This window comes from Aquarana catesbeiana, linkage group LG04 (genome assembly GCF_042186555.1).
Source record: "Aquarana catesbeiana isolate 2022-GZ linkage group LG04, ASM4218655v1, whole genome shotgun sequence".
Lineage (NCBI taxonomy): Eukaryota > Metazoa > Chordata > Amphibia > Anura > Ranidae > Aquarana > Aquarana catesbeiana.
The window spans coordinates 102,788,829-102,805,519 of record NC_133327.1 but is presented as its reverse complement, the minus strand read 5'-3'; the positions used below and the strand labels follow the sequence as shown (position 1 = coordinate 102,805,519).

Here is a 16,691-nt window from a genome sequence, read left to right as displayed (position 1 = left end):
TCAGTTGGACTCTCTGACCTATATTTACTGTCAGCAGGTAGAGCATAGCAACTAAACTCAATTTATTCACTTTAAGCTTAGCGCATATATATTTCCCTAACAGTGCATATTCAATGGTATAAACAAAAGGGAAATAACAATGAATAAAGGAGCCAACATTATGTCTGCCTCATCCTCTGATGCTCTCTGTGCGAGCAGCACGACTTGGATCGATGTAAGCCAAATAATCAACCTCAAAGAGGAACTCTGCTAAGCACTGCGTGTATATACAATGACCACATCATATAATCCTACTGCAGAGAAAAACTGAATATGTATAGAATCCCCATGTCTCCATATGATAGGTCTGCATGCAGAAATGTGAATTTTAGTTCTCATTTGTGGCCACTTACCTTCTTCAGCATATTGTGGCTTAATAGAAAAAAAAAACTCAGAACTTTCCTGCTTTGATCCTGTATGAGCCATGCTGTCAATCAACAGGATATAGTAAAGGAAGTGCAAACCCTCCACAATCACTCATTCTATAAGGAACATATTTGCTGCACCTGAATTTCTCTCAACCTCAACATTTAAATAATTCATACCAGTCCACCTGCTTAATCTCTTTCTGCCTAAGGGTAAAACAAATGTTAATGCCTAAGCACGATTTTGCAACTTTGACATGTGTTAGTAAAACCTTACATATCGTTACAACTATTTTGTGCATCCAGGTGGATTATACCTTTTTTTTTTCAGGACAAATTGGACTTTCATTTGGTGGTAAAGAAGGTCCCGGAGCAGAGAGGAGCAGGGGATCAGCGCAGGGACAGCATGACCTGTGTGGACTGCACAGTCAGGCTGTTTGTGCTGGTCACTTTCCCCTTTAAGGATAAGGGAGGGGCTGGAGCAGAGGAGGAGGCAGAAGGAAATGTAGAGAGGAGAAGGGGGGATGTGACGTCAGTGGAGAGCGGCGGGGAGGAAGATTCGACACGCTCTCACACTGCTCCAAAAAAAAAAAAAAAAAAAAAAAAAAATCCACTGTCATGGCGGATGTAACGGCGGCGGCTTTGCTCGAACAGCTCAGAGCGGTGGCCGCAACTCAGGGGGCAGACTGGCTGCAGGCTCAGGTCGCAGCCATAATACAGGAAGACAGAGCGGCACCGAGCGGGGGGGGCCAGGAGACTCCACGTGGGCGCCGTTCCAGGCCGCCACAGCGCTTCAGCCCTGACTCTTCTCCTGTGAGTCAGAGGCCCAGGGACCAGCACAGAGGCAGACAGAATCAGCCACCCCCCCCCAGTGCTCAGCAAGCTCGGGGAGCCAGCATGGGAGAGGTGCAGCGTTCACAGCGCAGAGGAAGAAGTGCAGGGATGGGGGAGACCAGCGCAACCCTCGGTTCCCCCCCCTCAGCGCGTCGCAGGCGACAGGAACAACCAGATGGAGAGTCGCTGGGGTCAGCAAGCGGTCAGTCGGACCGTCGATCATCGGCAGTTGATCGGGGGGCTGGTCAGGGGGTCCATGCGGCCAGCAGCCCTACGCCAGCCAGAGGTGGAACCTTGAGAAGCACAGTGTCGGTGGTGAACAGAGGTGAAAGGAGAACAGCGGAGGCCCAGCATAGTCAGAGGAACAGAAGTCCGTCTACAAGGCCAGGACGCGGGTCCGGTGTTGCGGCGCAGCGTGCGGGGAGAGAGCAACAGCGGAGACCCCCGGCAGCCAGAGCGGGAACCTCTGGCGTGCAGGCACCGGTCGTTCGCCAGGAGGAAGTCAGCGACAGGTCGGAAGGTGAACTGTCCGGGTCAGAGAGAGACGAGGACCAGGGACAAGCGTCGGCGGTGGATTCCGGAAGGGCGGCTGATCGGCCCAGTCCTGTGCAGCCTGGTGAGTGCAGATCTAATGTTTCCATTTCTTCTTTATTAGAACAATTGTTAGAACAGGGTAGAAAAGGGGCTCCCTCTGGGGGGGCTGGTTCCGGGGGGGTGAGTGAGGTTAGGTCACCGGCTACACATCCTAGGGAGGCAAGTGAGAGGGCGAGTAGTAAGGGCTTGCAGGATTTGTTGGCTGGTTTGCGGGATTTAGTGCAGCGTTTTGATCCACCCACGGGGGACGGAGCGTCACCGGCGCGGGCGTGGGGCACAACCCCAGAGAAGGAGACGGCTGTGGTAAGTACGCCAGTACCGGCGGTCGTGGTGGGTGGAAGTGCGGAGACGGAGGCCGCAGGGTCGGCGACCGTTGAGTCGCCTGGGACGTCAAGTGGAGATTCCGCCACGAACAGCCAGGGTAAAACTGGAGATAGGAAGGCCGAGTCCGTCAGATTGGCGGATGCGGCAAAAAGTGAAGTGTACGTTTGCTTTGAAGGCCCATTGGGTGCACATCTTAAAGCAGAGGTAAAAGAAAAAATTTGGAAAGGGGAATATGTGGAGATATTCACGTTGTTGCCCTTAGAAAAATTCAATCTGGATAGATTGAAGCCAGAAGAACGCAAAAAAGAGGATGAGGAAAAACGCAGGTATCGGCTGATTCCGCGTACCTTTTCCAATTGGTTGCAAGCGTTCGCTATCCTGGCGAGTGTGGTGGGGGAGAAGGCTCCCGAACACTGCTCGGCCTTGTTTGTGTACTTGGACGCTATCAGCGAGGCTCATCGGACGTACGGCGGAGTGGCGTGGCTGCGGTACGATGAACAGTTTAGACAACGGATGGCCGTCCGACCGTCACTACGCTGGGATCATAAGGACATCAGCCTGTGGATGAAGCTTATGACGGCGGCGAGGGCTCCGAACCAGTTTTTTCAGGCAGGGGTCGGAGGTAACGCAGCTCCAGGACAGCCGACCGACAAAAAATGGGGCTTCTGCTGGCAGTTCAATGAGGGCACCTGTAAGTTTGGTGCAACCTGCCGGTTCAAGCACACGTGCTCGGGTTGCGGGGGATCCCATGCCCTGTCCAAATGCTTTAGACGGGGAAAAGGTCGTGGAGGGGAGCCTTCGAACAAAAGGGAAGACCCCAATACGGGTGGAAAGGATGCGTCCTTTTCTCAGTAGATATCCCGACCGGGAGGCAGCACGATTATTAGACTCGGGTTTTGAAAACGGTTTTAAAATACCAGCTTCCTTGGAGGCGGCGCCCCCCTTAGCAAAGAATTTACGGTCGGCTCTCATGCACCCATCGGTGGTTGCCGAAAAATTGGGAAAAGAGGTACATTTGGGGCGCATGGCGGGCCCTTTTACCTCCGCACCCCTGCCGGGATTGGTGGTTTCTCCGTTGGGGGTAGTTCCTAAGAAGGAGCCCAACAAATTCCGGTTGATCCACCACCTTTCCTTTCCGAAGGGTGCGTCGGTCAACGATGCAATCGCGCCGGAAATGTGTGCGGTGACGTACACTTCCTTTGATGCTGCAGTATCATGGGTGCGGCGCTATGGTCGGGGGGCGCTGCTGGCGAAGGCGGATATCGAGTCTGCTTTCAGGCTTTTGCCGGTTCATCCGGATAGTTTTCACCTGCTTGGGTGCACATGGAATGGCGCGTTCTACGTGGATCGCTGCCTTCCAATGGGATGTTCGATCTCATGCGCCCTTTTCGAAAAATTCAGTTCATTTCTCGAATGGGTGGTCAGGGACGTGTCGGGGATCCAATCGGTAATCCATTACCTTGACGATTTCCTTTGTGTTGGCCCAGCGGGTTCCAACGTTTGTGCGGTCCTATTAGGGACTTTGCAGCACATAGCAGACCGTTTCGGCGTCCCGCTAGCACCGGAAAAGACGGAGGGCCCTACGTCCACCATTGTTTTTCTGGGTATTGAGATAGACTCCATGTGGATGGAGTGTCGGCTACCGGTGGACAAGCTGGAAAATCTCAAGGCTGAAGTACGTGGGACCATTGGCAAGCGTAAAGTGCAATTGCGGCAGCTGCAATCATTATTGGGCAAGCTGAATTTTGCTTGCCGAATAATGCCAATGGGCAGGGTGTTCTGCCGACGGTTGTCGGCAGCGACCGCGGGGGTCACCACCCCCACTCACTTTGTGACGCTCAACAGGGAGCACAGAGAGGACTTAGGGGTATGGCACGAGTTCTTAGACTCCTTTAACGGGCGGGCCTTGTGGATGTCAGGTCCCATCAGTAATTGGGATCTAGAACTATTTACTGATGCAGCAGGTTCTACGGGCTATGGGGCTATTTTCCAAAGAAATTGGAGCGCCGCCCGTTGGCCCACAGCTTGGGTGGAAGCAGGGTTCTTGAAGAACCTGGTCCTGCTGGAATTATTTCCAATTGTGGTGGCAATGGAAATATGGGGGGAGTCTTTTAGGAATTTGAAGGTGCGGCTGAACTGTGACAACCTAGGCGTGGTTCAGGTGATTAATCGTTTGTCGGCCAAGTCTTTGCCAGTGGTCAGGTTGCTGAGGCATTTAGTGTTGCGCTGTTTGAAAATGAATGTTTTCATCTACGCTGTACACTTACCTGGAGTGGACAACACCGTAGCTGATGCTCTGTCTCGTTTTCAGTGGGACAAGTTTCGGGAACTGGCACCAGACGCGGAGCAGCAGGGGGTTACCTGCCCGGACTGGATATGGACCGTTGCCTTGGGAGCGCGGCCAGGTGGATCCAAAACTCCGTGAGTAAGGTCACTTGGGACGCTTACTCTAAGGTATGGCAAGAATGGTTGGCATGCTTAAAAAGTTTAAACATCGACCCTGTGAGCCGGGAGATACCTCAGGCGATGCTATACTTTCTCAATTTCGGTTTCGAGCGGGGCATCTCGGCAGCCGCCATCGATAAGAAGATGGCGGGTTTGGCCTTTCTCTTTAAGTTGCAGGGGTTGCGGGACCATACAAAGGATTTTTGGGTTAGGCAAGCTTTGAAAGGTTACAGAAAAGGTCATAAGAGCAGGGATGGGCGACGACCTGTGTCGTTTGAAATGTTACACGGGCTATTTAGCCAGATAGAAGGCATTTGTAATTCTAGTTTTGAAAGGGCACTTTTTTGTGCGGCTTTTGCTTTAGCGTTTTTTGGGGCGCTACGGGTGAGCGAACTGGTCAGCCCGTCCAAACGAGCAAATGGGGGACTGCAATGGGATGATTTGGTCTGTACACAGGAATCGGTTAGGATTTACATAAAACGGTCAAAAACAGATCAGGCAGGGAAGGGAGTACAACTTGAGGTGTTCCGGATCGCGGGATCCCAGATTTGTCCGGTAGCAGCGGTAAAGAAATTTTGTGATTTGCGCCCGCATTGCCCGGGCTCATTTCTGATACATGCGGACAAATCCTCTTTGTCAAAATTCCAGTTTGTTGCCGTGTTCAAAAGGTGTTTATCGGCAGCCGGGTATGACCCCAATAGATACTCGTCCCATTCCTTTCGTATTGGGGCTGCTACTGAAGCGGCCAGGGCGGGCCTGGGTTCTGAGGCAGTTAAGCGTATTGGCAGGTGGGACTCAGATAGGTTTAAGCTTTACATCCGCCCGCATTTATTATAGGCTTGTTGAGAAAAAGGGGGGTGTTTCTTTTTGAATTTTGGGGGGTCTGGTTAAAGTTTTTGGTGATTTATTGTTGTGTCCTGTTAACCTTACTTTACAGGTGACTCGGTGCCCCTGGTTTGGATATTGGGCCACTCATTCGTGTTCTGGGGTGCCAAGCGGGCCGACGTTCGGCCGAATGGTAGGCAGCTGGGTATCCCAAGGCAGGAAGCACGGGTAAGGTGGATTGGGTTGTCAGGGATGATGTGGAACAGGGTAAGGTCAGAGGTCCACAAGTTTGCTCGGTGGGACAGGGCCCCGGATGTTTTAGTTTTACACGTGGGGGGCAATGACATGGGGGTCAGGTCCATGAGGGACCTCATACGTGACATAAAATGTGATGTGCTACGTTTACAGGCGGCTTTCCCTGGGATGGTGATAGTATGGTCGGACATGGTGGGTAGAAGGTCATGGCGCTGGGCTTTGTCTGATATAAAGGTTGATAGGGCACGTGTGAAGGTAAATAAGGAGGTCAGCAAGTTTGTTATGCGGAATGGGGGAGTGACCATACGGCATAGGGAGTTGGAGGTGGATACCTGGAGGTACCTGAGAAGTGATGGGGTGCATCTGAATGATGTGGGCACTGATCTTTGGGCGCTTGGTTTGCAGGAGGGGGTACAGCGAGCTTTGAGGGTGTGGAGGTGCTCGCAAGGGTAAGGTTTTACCCCTTGTGAGCAGTGGCAGTGGTTTGGGTCTGTGAGGAGGAGGAGATTGATGGTATGGAGAGTTTACACGGTTGGTACCCATATATAATATGGGCTGTTTAGAGTTTACATGGTTGGTACCCATATATAATATGGGCTGTTTTTATGTACCTTCCGGTTACGAGGGGTTAACCAGGAAGGGGAAAAGTTTGGTCACTGAGAGGTTGGGTACTGTCTCACAGTCTGGGGTTAGCGACTGGAGGCCTTAAAAAGTTTAAGAGTTCCTATGCAGTGACCTGTGGGTGGATTCCCCTCCTAGACTCCAATAATTCCGTAAAGTTATTTAAAAGTTATTTAAAAGTTATTTACAAAAATGTTATTTATTGGTTTTATATTTTATTAATAAAAGGCCGACAAGGCCATTTACTCCACCACCTTGTCGTGTCATTTGTGGGAGGTATTAGAGGTTGATGGTTAAGGGGTAGCTTCTAGGACTGAAGTTTAGTCCTTCACAGGTCAAGAAGGTCCCGGAGCAGAGAGGAGCAGGGGATCAGCGCAGGGACAGCATGACCTGTGTGGACTGCACAGTCAGGCTGTTTGTGCTGGTCACTTTCCCCTTTAAGGATAAGGGAGGGGCTGGAGCAGAGGAGGAGGCAGAAGGAAATGTAGAGAGGAGAAGGGGGGATGTGACGTCAGTGGAGAGCGGCGGGGAGGAAGATTCCCACCCACCCTCCCTGAGGTTATGGCAATAAGGGACGTTGGTTGTAGTGTGGCAGTGGTTTGGGTCTGTGAGGAGGAGGAGATTGATGGTATGGAGAGTTTACACGGTTGGTACCCATATATAATATGGGCTGTTTAGAGTTTACATGGTTGGTACCCATATATAATATGGGCTGTTTTTATGTACCTTCCGGTTACGAGGGGTTAACCAGGAAGGGGAAAAGTTTGGTCACTGAGAGGTTGGGTACTGTCTCACAGTCTGGGGTTAGCGACTGGAGGCCTTAAAAAGTTTAAGAGTTCCTATGCAGTGACCTGTGGGTGGATTCCCCTCCTAGACTCCAATAATTCCGTAAAGTTATTTAAAAGTTATTTAAAAGTTATTTACAAAAATGTTATTTATTGGTTTTATATTTTATTAATAAAAGGCCGACAAGGCCATTTACTCCACCACCTTGTCGTGTCATTTGTGGGAGGTATTAGAGGTTGATGGTTAAGGGGTAGCTTCTAGGACTGAAGTTTAGTCCTTCACAGGTCATGGCAATGGATATCTCCTGATTGGCCTAAATTAGTAAAAAAAAACTTTTTTTTTATTTTTTAAAGTTAGCTGTATATCTCTTGCTTCTATTATAACCTACCACTAAACAAACAACCCAAAATAAATTCTCCTGCTCCGGCCAACCACAGCGATACCACATATGTGTATGTTATTGGTTGTTTGTACCTGTAGCACAGCCCAGAAACAATAGTGCGCATTTTGCTTTTTTTATTATCCTACCTAAAACACACTGACACTAACAGGCACTGATACTAATTACATTTTTTTTAAATCCTGCTCAAAATATACTGACCATGTGTCTTCCTCTCTATTCAGAGAGAGAGAAAACACAGGAGCGGGCTTCACAATGACTGATCATTGCGATAGCCAATCAGAGGCATTAGTACGGGGCCTAGAGCTCCCAGTGAGACCGTGCTGGGAGCCTGCTCGGAGCGCGGTCCTAGCACAAAGACAGATACGCATATATGCAGCCCCATGGACAAAAGCCCAGTCCAGGGAGGACACATATATGCATACTGTCTGCGGGAGGGCGTTAATAAATTATATTTGACACCAAGTGGCTGGTTTACAAACACTGTAAATTCACAAATCAATTCCATGTTTAGTAACATTTAAAGCTAAAGTATAATCTGACAATATTTTGCTTTCCCTAGTTCCTCCTTCCCCTCCATTAACATTAGGAATGGGCTCAGGCGTGTTTGGGATTCTACCTGCCCGATCCTGCCAGGAAGCTGACACTGTACACCTCTAATCACAGGCAGTGAGGCATTTCCTGGTACGCAGCTCCACAGATCGGGAAATGTCTCAGTGCCTGTGATTAGCGGTGTGCAGTGTCGGCTTCCTGGGGAGATCAGGCAGGTGGAATCTCGAACACACCCGAGCCCATCTCTAATTAACGTCCCAATAGAATTTTCAAGTAAAACCTTTCTGCTTTCATTATATACCTTGTTTTAGACCCAATGATGTGTTTATTGAGTCTGTATGCTCTTCTATGCAAGGCAGGCAGATCATAGCTAATCGGAGGGGTCAGCAGGGTGGTGTATATAAAGCTTGCTGAAAACATCACTGCACCCTGTTCCATTGCTACTCTCAAGAGCCCTCAGCTGTAATGTAAACAGTGGGTCTTCATAGGTGTAAGTCTGGAAGAGTGGGCATTTCTAGGCAGATTGAGCCTCCCTAATTGAAAGAACTGAAATCCAATGAATGAAATGGGGGCCCAGATTAGTAAAACTGGGGGGAAAAGTGCTAGATGTTGCTGAATGTTCTCCAACCAGGCTCAATCTGATTTGTTAACACTTTTGCTAAGCATTTCCGTACAGTAAAAACCTGGACAAGACTGAAGGTAAGTCTGGAATTTAGCTTTGCAGTAACCCTGCAGTGATAACAAACAAAAGTAATAATAAAGCTTGTAAGCCGGAATTCTGTGCTACCACATATTGTCTGATCAGTGCTGGCTACCACCTGAAAATGCCAAACTTTCAGTTTTGGCACTCACCTGTATATTCTTCCCAGCCTCTTGCAATGCTGTGCTGGAATAGCCTATCACTAAGCCTCATTGCTGCGGTGTAAGGGTTATGGACATGCACAGTTCTATGAACATATTTATTTTCAGATGGTTTTTGCATAGAATGTTGTGGTTGCCCTAGAGGTGCAATGGGGAGAGGTAACCTTGTATAGGAATCATAGGACACCTTTCACTGTCTGCTGCAATGCTTCTTCATTACTGTCGTCACTCGTCAGAAGTCAGGTCAGACTTAACTAAAAGTGACTTTGTAAAGTAGGATCAGGTTCCTAATGCAGGCACCTAAAGGTGTCTGCACATCCCTTCACTTATAATTCAAAGTGCTCCAAGACCCCCAAATTCATGGGAACTCTAATCTTTAAAATTAGACTTCCCACTAAGAAGTTGGTAATTGATCCTGCTCTCTCTCACCACTATGTTCCAAAATGAAACTGTGAGGCCAACCATTGCATTGATGAGCCAATCAGGAAACACATGGAGAGGGGCTAATGCCCCGTACACACGATCGTAAATTCCGCCAGCAAAAGTCCAATGTGAGCTTTTGGTCCGAAATTCTGACCATGTGTATGCTCCATCGGACTTTTGCTGGCGGAATTTCCGCCAGCAAAAGATCGAGAGCAGGTTCTCTATTTTTCCGAAGGAAAAAGTTCCTATCGGAAATTCCAATCGTCTGTAGCAATTCCGATGCACAAAATTCCTATGCATGCTTGGAAACAATTTGACACATGCTCGGAAGCATTGAACTTCATTTTCTCAGCTCGTCGTAGTGTTGTACATCACCGCGTTCTTGACGGTTGAAAGTTCAGAGAACTTTTGTGTGACCGTGTGTATGCAAGGCAAGCTTGAGCGGAATTCCATCGGAAAAACCATCCAAAATTTTTCCAACGGAAATTCCGCTCGTCTGTACGGGGCATAAGTGTCAAAGTCTAGTAAGAAGTTGATTTTTGCATAGAAAGAGACAAATGCAGATTTACTTCAAGAGCCCCCTTCACAAGAGTACATTGCCTAAGTCTAGGTGATTTTAATGTGTGGAAGGTGAAAAGAAGTACAAGAACACAGTAATTGTTCCCCATGTTGGTGGAATAGAGTGAGTACACACATGTCATTTATAAATCTGCTGGTTAAAAACAAACTGAAATTGTATTTGTATTCTAATCATATGGGAATAAGCTACATACATTAATAGAGTTTCGATAGTGATTTCTACAGTGCCTTGTTTTAAAATAATATTTAACTTAAAAAAAAAATGAAATAACAGTACCTTCAATGGAGATCACAGTTTAATATATTTATCAGTACTGATCCATTTGTTTTGTCCAGCAAAGATAACAGGGTGAGGATGACATAAATGACTTGATAATAGCAGTGATGTTGCAGCCTCTGAACATTGCTTGAAGTAATCAAGCCATTTCAGATCTCCTATGAGGACAGACATGCCTGTTATCTCTCACTTGGTGGAAAATCTCCCTTACATAAGGCCAATCCTTTATTATGCTATGTAGAAAAGTCAAACGTGTATGATGCTTTCCCTGACAAGTCACTGAATGACATTTATCTCCATTTGTCATTCTCAGGGACACATCGGCTTGCCTATGGACACCCCAAAAACCTCCTATAACCATGGGTATTAGATGAATTTGGCCTATCAATTGTTTCTATGGTGCTGTGTTCAAGGCATATTCACTATTTATTTAAAGCCTAAAATCTCAGAGCCCCTATATTTTATGGTGGTTTCATCAATTACTATCTACTGCAAGAAATGTCAGTAAATGTACACTACCAACATTACAAGTCAGTATAGCAAAAAAACTGCTTCTATATATGATTTTTGGCTCGCAGTAATCGGGGTGCTGAATGAGTTAAAATTCAGCCAAAACAGACAAAGTTTTAGACTGATGAGTCGGTTCATTCCTAGTGATCACTGGGGGCTGAGAGAGAACATTGGTGGTGGTGGGGGGGGGGGGGGGGGGGGCTTAGTGGTACATCGGTGGTCAGTGGTGGCTGTAGAGATACATCAGTGTGCATTTACCTTGTAGTAAGTCTTTGTCTCATACCACTGCTCTTTCCCAATGCCTCCTCCTTTTGGCTGGGACTATGCTGAGTCTCTTGGCTGGAGATCACTATGCCTATGGTCAGGGCCACTGATAAGCCAGTACAACTGGCCCCGTTGTACCGGGCCCGGCTACCAGGGGAGGGGGGGGGGGCGAGCAATCTGAACAAATTGCAGAAGAAAAAGAAAAAGTCTTCTTCCAACTCCCCGCTCCTCCCTCAGCTGTTCAGCTGCTCTCAATGAGTAATAATTCCGGGCTAAACATCTCAGAGGCAGAGAGGCGGATGCTGACTATGAGATACTGTAGTTTGAGTGGGCGGGAGGGGGTGTGGCCGGCTTTGAGGATGATCGCTCCCAGGTTCTTCTGGTGTGCACACATGAGCTGCATTATGGTGGCAGTGGATCTGGATTCTCGGAGGACTGCAGGTTAGCTCAGTCACATTAACTGCAATGTAAAGTCTAATGTCTGCTTTTTCATGTAGCACAGCTGTCCTGTCTGTGAGAAATTGGGTTTTAAACTGCACTGCCCAATTTCTCACAGAAGTGCTACATGAAAAAGGAGATGCCATCAATGTCAGCAAGCCCCACTTTTTATTACTTCTATCTAAATGTTTAGATCACTGGATCACACCATGTCTGGAGCTGAATCGCACAGGAACGCACTGTGTGTTCCTGTGCAATTCACATGTGGGTCTGTGCAGTGCAATTTCAAGCTCATTCATTTTGAATGGGCTAAAATTGCAATGCACCAAAGGAGTGTATGCACTACTTTTTACCATGCACTGCAACCAGATCACATGGTGATCCAGGGCTGGTAGGTGCAGGGCAAACACACTACGTTTGTGACCTGCGTTTGAATGTCATTAACTTTTTATTGACACTTGCTGCAGATCGCAAAAGCAGTGCATTTTGCATGCAGGTTGAATTGTAGAGGAATCCACAGCACATTCCTTCGCAATTCAAATGCAGGCATGGTGTGAACTGGCCCTCAGACATATTACTTCTCATTAAAAGTTTAGTAAAAACGTTTTTTTTTTTTTTTTTTAAACTGGGCTTAGCTGACATAAATGGCATCTTCTTCTTTTTCATGTAGAACTGTTTGACTGGGAAATTGGAGTGTTGAATGCAGCACAGTATCATCTGCATCCTACACACAGTCATCTTAGACTCTAACACACCCCTTTAAGCCATGCCCAATAATTAAGCAAAATTTAAACCATGTCCATTTTCCAGTGCCGTGTGGCGCATATTTTTAAATTCGCCACGCCCACAATTTAGCCTTTATGTATACCCTAGCCTCTCTGTATAGGGGCGGAACCAGGGGTGAGGCTGAAGGAGGGACCAGGGGTGGGGCTGAAGGGGGCCCCATCAGATAGGCTGTACGGGGCCCCATGATTTCTATCAGCAGCCCTGCATATGGTTTTTGCACAGATCATGAGTCAGGTGCTAGAACAAGTGTTCCTACACTTGGCTCCAAGGCACTGGGATTGTATTTTAATTCAGTGACAGTCCTGCTGAATCCAGGATATTTGGGGAGATATGGCAGTGTGCAATGCCAATTCCTTAAGCTGATCTATACTTCAAAAGTAGTTTTCCCTTTTTTTTTTTTTTTTTTATTATTTATTTATTTATTTTTATGCACCATCTTTGTATAGTTTAAAAAAGGCAGAAACCGAAAGTACAAATTTTTTTTTTTTTTGCCGATAGTAGTTTTGTGAACTATAAACAAGACAGGATCTTCAGGACATTGGTTCACCTGACATATGACGAGGAGCAGAATCAGTAGGCTGTCCTCTCACATTCATTAAATGTAACAAGTCCAAAATGGTCCTGACAAATGCAGACATCCCAGAGAAACCAGATGAACTCTGATAGCCTTAGAGATAAGGTGATCCCTATTGTGTTCTTTTTGTAAGAAATAATTGTAAATCCCTCCAATGACACAGGCATAACACATTTTATTAGAGTAAGAAGGGTTAAAAATTCTAATAATCATTTTATTGTCTTCCTGTCCTGGTGACTACCCCATCTGCCATTTCCTATATGGGCATCACAGGGACAGAAAGTAAGACCCCTTTCACACTGGAGCGGTTTTCAGGCGCTATTGCGCTAAAAATAGCGCCTGCAAACCGACCCGAAACAGCCGCTGCTATGTCTCCAGTGTGAAAGCCCGAGGGCTTTCACACTGGATTGGTGCGCTGGCAGGACGGGAAAAAAAGTCCTGCTAGCAGCATCTGCGGAGCGGTAAAGGAGCGGAGTATATACCGCTCCTTCACCGCTCCTGCCCATTGAAATCAATGGGGCAGCGCGGCTATACCGCAGAGGCAGTTTGCGGTGGTTTTTAACCCTTTCTCGGCCGCTGACGGGGGTAAAACCGCCCCGCTAGTGGCTGAATACCGTCGCTAAAACGACGGTAAAGAGCTGCTAATAATAGCGGCGCTTTACTGCCGACGCACCTCCCGCCCCAGTGTGAAAGGAGTCTAAGGGAAAATGTCCCCAGTAGGGTCATAAGTAGCAAAAAACTGACAGAAATATTTACTTCTTCCACTTTGTCAAAAAGCTAAAAAGCTTATCTGGAGTCATGATATCATAAAATATTGTTTTTCACTTCTTTCATCCATTTTTGAGAGACGGGGCGGTGATATTGCAATCTTCGCCCTGTCCAGTCTATAGAATGCTGAGTGGCTGGCACTCTGTGTTCAGTAATCAATGCTTGGCAGTGGAGTTCACTGGAGTAGCGGTGTCTACTACATTGATTTCCAGCTTCCACAGGGATCCACAGGTATAGTGTGTGTGTGTGTGTGTGTATGTGTGTGTGTGTGTATATATATATATACAGGGCCATCTTTAATACTGATTGGACCCTGGGCAAACGTTTTCTTGGGGCCCCCGCCCCCCATACAATTTTGCTCTCCACCTGCTCTGAGACATACAATAAATAGCAGCTAGACTTAAAATCAGTTTACTGTATCAGATCAGGCAGTGATTGTGATTGGTTGCCAGAGGTTACAGTGTATCATTACCACTTACTGACTGGTTGCTAGAGGTTACAGCATACATTACGGCTCACTGATTTGTTGCTAGATGTTACAGCACATGATTTCTGCTTGTTGATTGGTTGCTAGAGATTACTATACAGTAATACTGCTCACTGATTGGTTGCTAGAGGTTACAGCACATCATCTCCTCACTGCAGGGGGCAAGATATAAATATGAATGCCGCCTTTATTTACATATCTCTGCTGCCAGATGCAGCTATTTACATATGAATGCTGCTGCTATTTACATATGAATTTAGGTTATCTACATGTAAACAGAGGGTCTGCAGGTGAGTTATCTGTACACAATAGGGCCGAGCTGGGCAGTATTAGTAGCAGCACTTCACACTGAGATATCAGGACACAGCAAGGGACTAAAACTTCAAGGGACGAGGGAATTTAAACTGGGATAGTTGGCAAGTATGAGGCAGCTGCTTTGGGCCCCACAACAATGACAGGGCCCAGGGCAGCTGCCCCTTTTGCCCTGCCTTAAAGACGGCCCTGTATATATATATATATATATATATATATATATTACTATCCAAGCTGGAATAATGTAAATATATATAAGATTTCCATACCTGGAATTCAGCTTTAAAGTTTGAATAAAGGTTTTAGTGACTTGGTTTACTTAAATGTTAGCAAAGATGAGTAATTCATAGGGACAGGAAGCAGTTTATTACAGGACTTTACTAACGTTGGTGCCTAACAGAGTTGCTTCTGTCCACTTATCTGTTACTTAATGTACTCTTGCCTCAATGATTTGGGTCAGTGACTCAAGAAAGCATTAAAACCAAAAGCAGCCAGGCGTCTAGCATGCTCAGAAGGGGGTCTGTAGTGGCAGCACACATATTTTAGTATAGGGATTCCTTACAAATAAATTCCTCTAGCGGGGTATTGGCTCGCTTGAGCATTACAGCATAGAAAAACAAACAATATTTATTAGCTTATTTCCAATTATTTTCTTGAAGGGAAATTTGGCAGGAGCCCAGTCAATAAAAATACCTGTTTGTTTGAAAAGCCTTCACATACAATTAAGTAGCAGATGAGTGAAAACCAGATGAGTAAACTCTGAATCATGACCATTAGTCGAAGCTGTTACACGCTCTCACACTCACGCATGATGGAAACCGTCTGCTCTTAGTTTTGTCTGCACCAGGTAAAAATGGTGAATGTATTTTCCTCTATTATATTTTAGTCAAGTTAATAAGACTTTCAAAGGAGACCGCTTTAAATGACTGCCACACAAAGCTATCACAGGTTTGCATTCCACAGACAGTACACACTCTGAAAATAAATGGACCAGACATGTGTGTGCATGAAAGCTGTCACAGGCCTATAAGCTGCTTTGCTAATTATGAGTTTCTGCGTGTGGACTCTATGCTGGCACGTCACCTCAATAGGGATACAGAGAGTTTTGAAATCATATATATTTTTATAATATAAGGGTGGCTGTACAATCCTGGAGCCAGTTATGGCATACATTGCACAACCTATTCATATATGGATGTCCGCTTATTTCTTGTTGGCATAGTTTTATGTTGTTTACCTGGCACATGCAGGGCTGTATTAAGACACCATGCTGTCCTAATAACATGTACCCCCCTTGTCCTAACATGTCAATTTTGTTTTTGACTGGGCTGTAGTTAGCTCAGTATAGTATAGTTTTTCACCTACTTTTTCACTAAGCTTAAAGGGGTTGTAAACCCTCATGGTTTTTCAGCTTAATTTTTCACCCCCCCCCATTTTACTTACCTGAACGCTGTCACTCATCGGCTGGGAACAAGCATACCAGCTCTAGCTGGTGTCTCATGTCCTGATTGGATAGATTGATAGCAGCTCAGCCATTGGCTCCCGTTGCTGTCAATCAGATCCAATGATGCGGCACTGGGGGCGCGGAGCCAAGTCCTGCATTCTGTGTGAATGGACACGCACGCACGCATGGGTGTCCACCAAGGAGATCGCTTTTCTGATGTGGACACCCGATGCGGGGAGGAGCCAGGAGCGCCACTGCGGGACCCCAGAAGAGGAGGATCGGGGCCACTCTATGCAAAACAAACTGCACAGTGGAGGTAAGTATGACATGTTTGTTTTTTGGGTTTTTTTTTGTTTTTTTAAACGAAGCTTTAGAATCCCTTTAAGTTGGCTTGTGATTTCTCACTGTCACCAGTAGATGTCACTGATAAAAGTAGGAGATTTTGCAAACAAAACAAAGTTTTGAAAATTTTTATATTTTCTTCAGCCAGTCTAGAGGAAGGTTTATGGCACTGGTGTATGCAAAAAGAGGATACAAATATTTGGGATAGGCCACGTGCTCTCTCTCTCTTCCCCTGGACTGAGGCCCATGGAAGTGCTGCTGGATGGAGCTCTGCTGTTAGGCCCTATAGCATGTTTGGGGCCTAACATGTGCTGAACTGGTCAGTGGTCCTGAAGCGGTCCTGCCTGGAGGAAGTTTGCCAGTGGCGTCACTAGGGTTGGTGTCACCTGGTGCAGTAAAAAATGGTGTCACCCCACTCCAGCATTAAGCCAGGCTAGTGCATCGATGTGGCTCTCCCCCCTTAACCTGCCACAATGGATGGAACTGGGATGTGAGGGATTGCGGGATGGATGGAGCCGGGATGGGATCGGAGGGGAATGGATGGAGCCGGGATGGGATCGGGGGAGGTGGATGGAGCCAGGATGGG

General features: G+C 46.8%; 1 protein-coding gene across 1 annotated transcript; it reads left to right on the top strand.

Moving 5' to 3' along the window:
* The first annotated feature begins 349 nt into the window (after positions 1–349).
* On the top strand, positions 350–7,320 carry LOC141139388 (uncharacterized). The gene is made up of 2 exons (XM_073625415.1): positions 350–1,854; positions 5,539–7,320. The coding sequence occupies exons 1-2, from the start codon at positions 1,023–1,025 to the stop codon at positions 6,132–6,134; spliced, it is 1,428 nt and encodes a 475-aa protein (XP_073481516.1). The 5' UTR covers positions 350–1,022; the 3' UTR covers positions 6,135–7,320.
* Positions 7,321–16,691: the final 9,371 nt, after the last annotated feature.

Excerpts from the sequence above, each read along its gene's own strand:
- LOC141139388 (XM_073625415.1), top strand. The coding sequence starts at position 1,023 with ATGGCGGATGTAACGGCGGCGGCTTTGCTCGAACAGCTCAGAGCGGTG. Across the intron at positions 1,855-5,538 it reads GCCCAGTCCTGTGCAGCCTG|GTGACTCGGTGCCCCTGGTT; the intron begins GTGAGTGCAGAT and ends CTTACTTTACAG.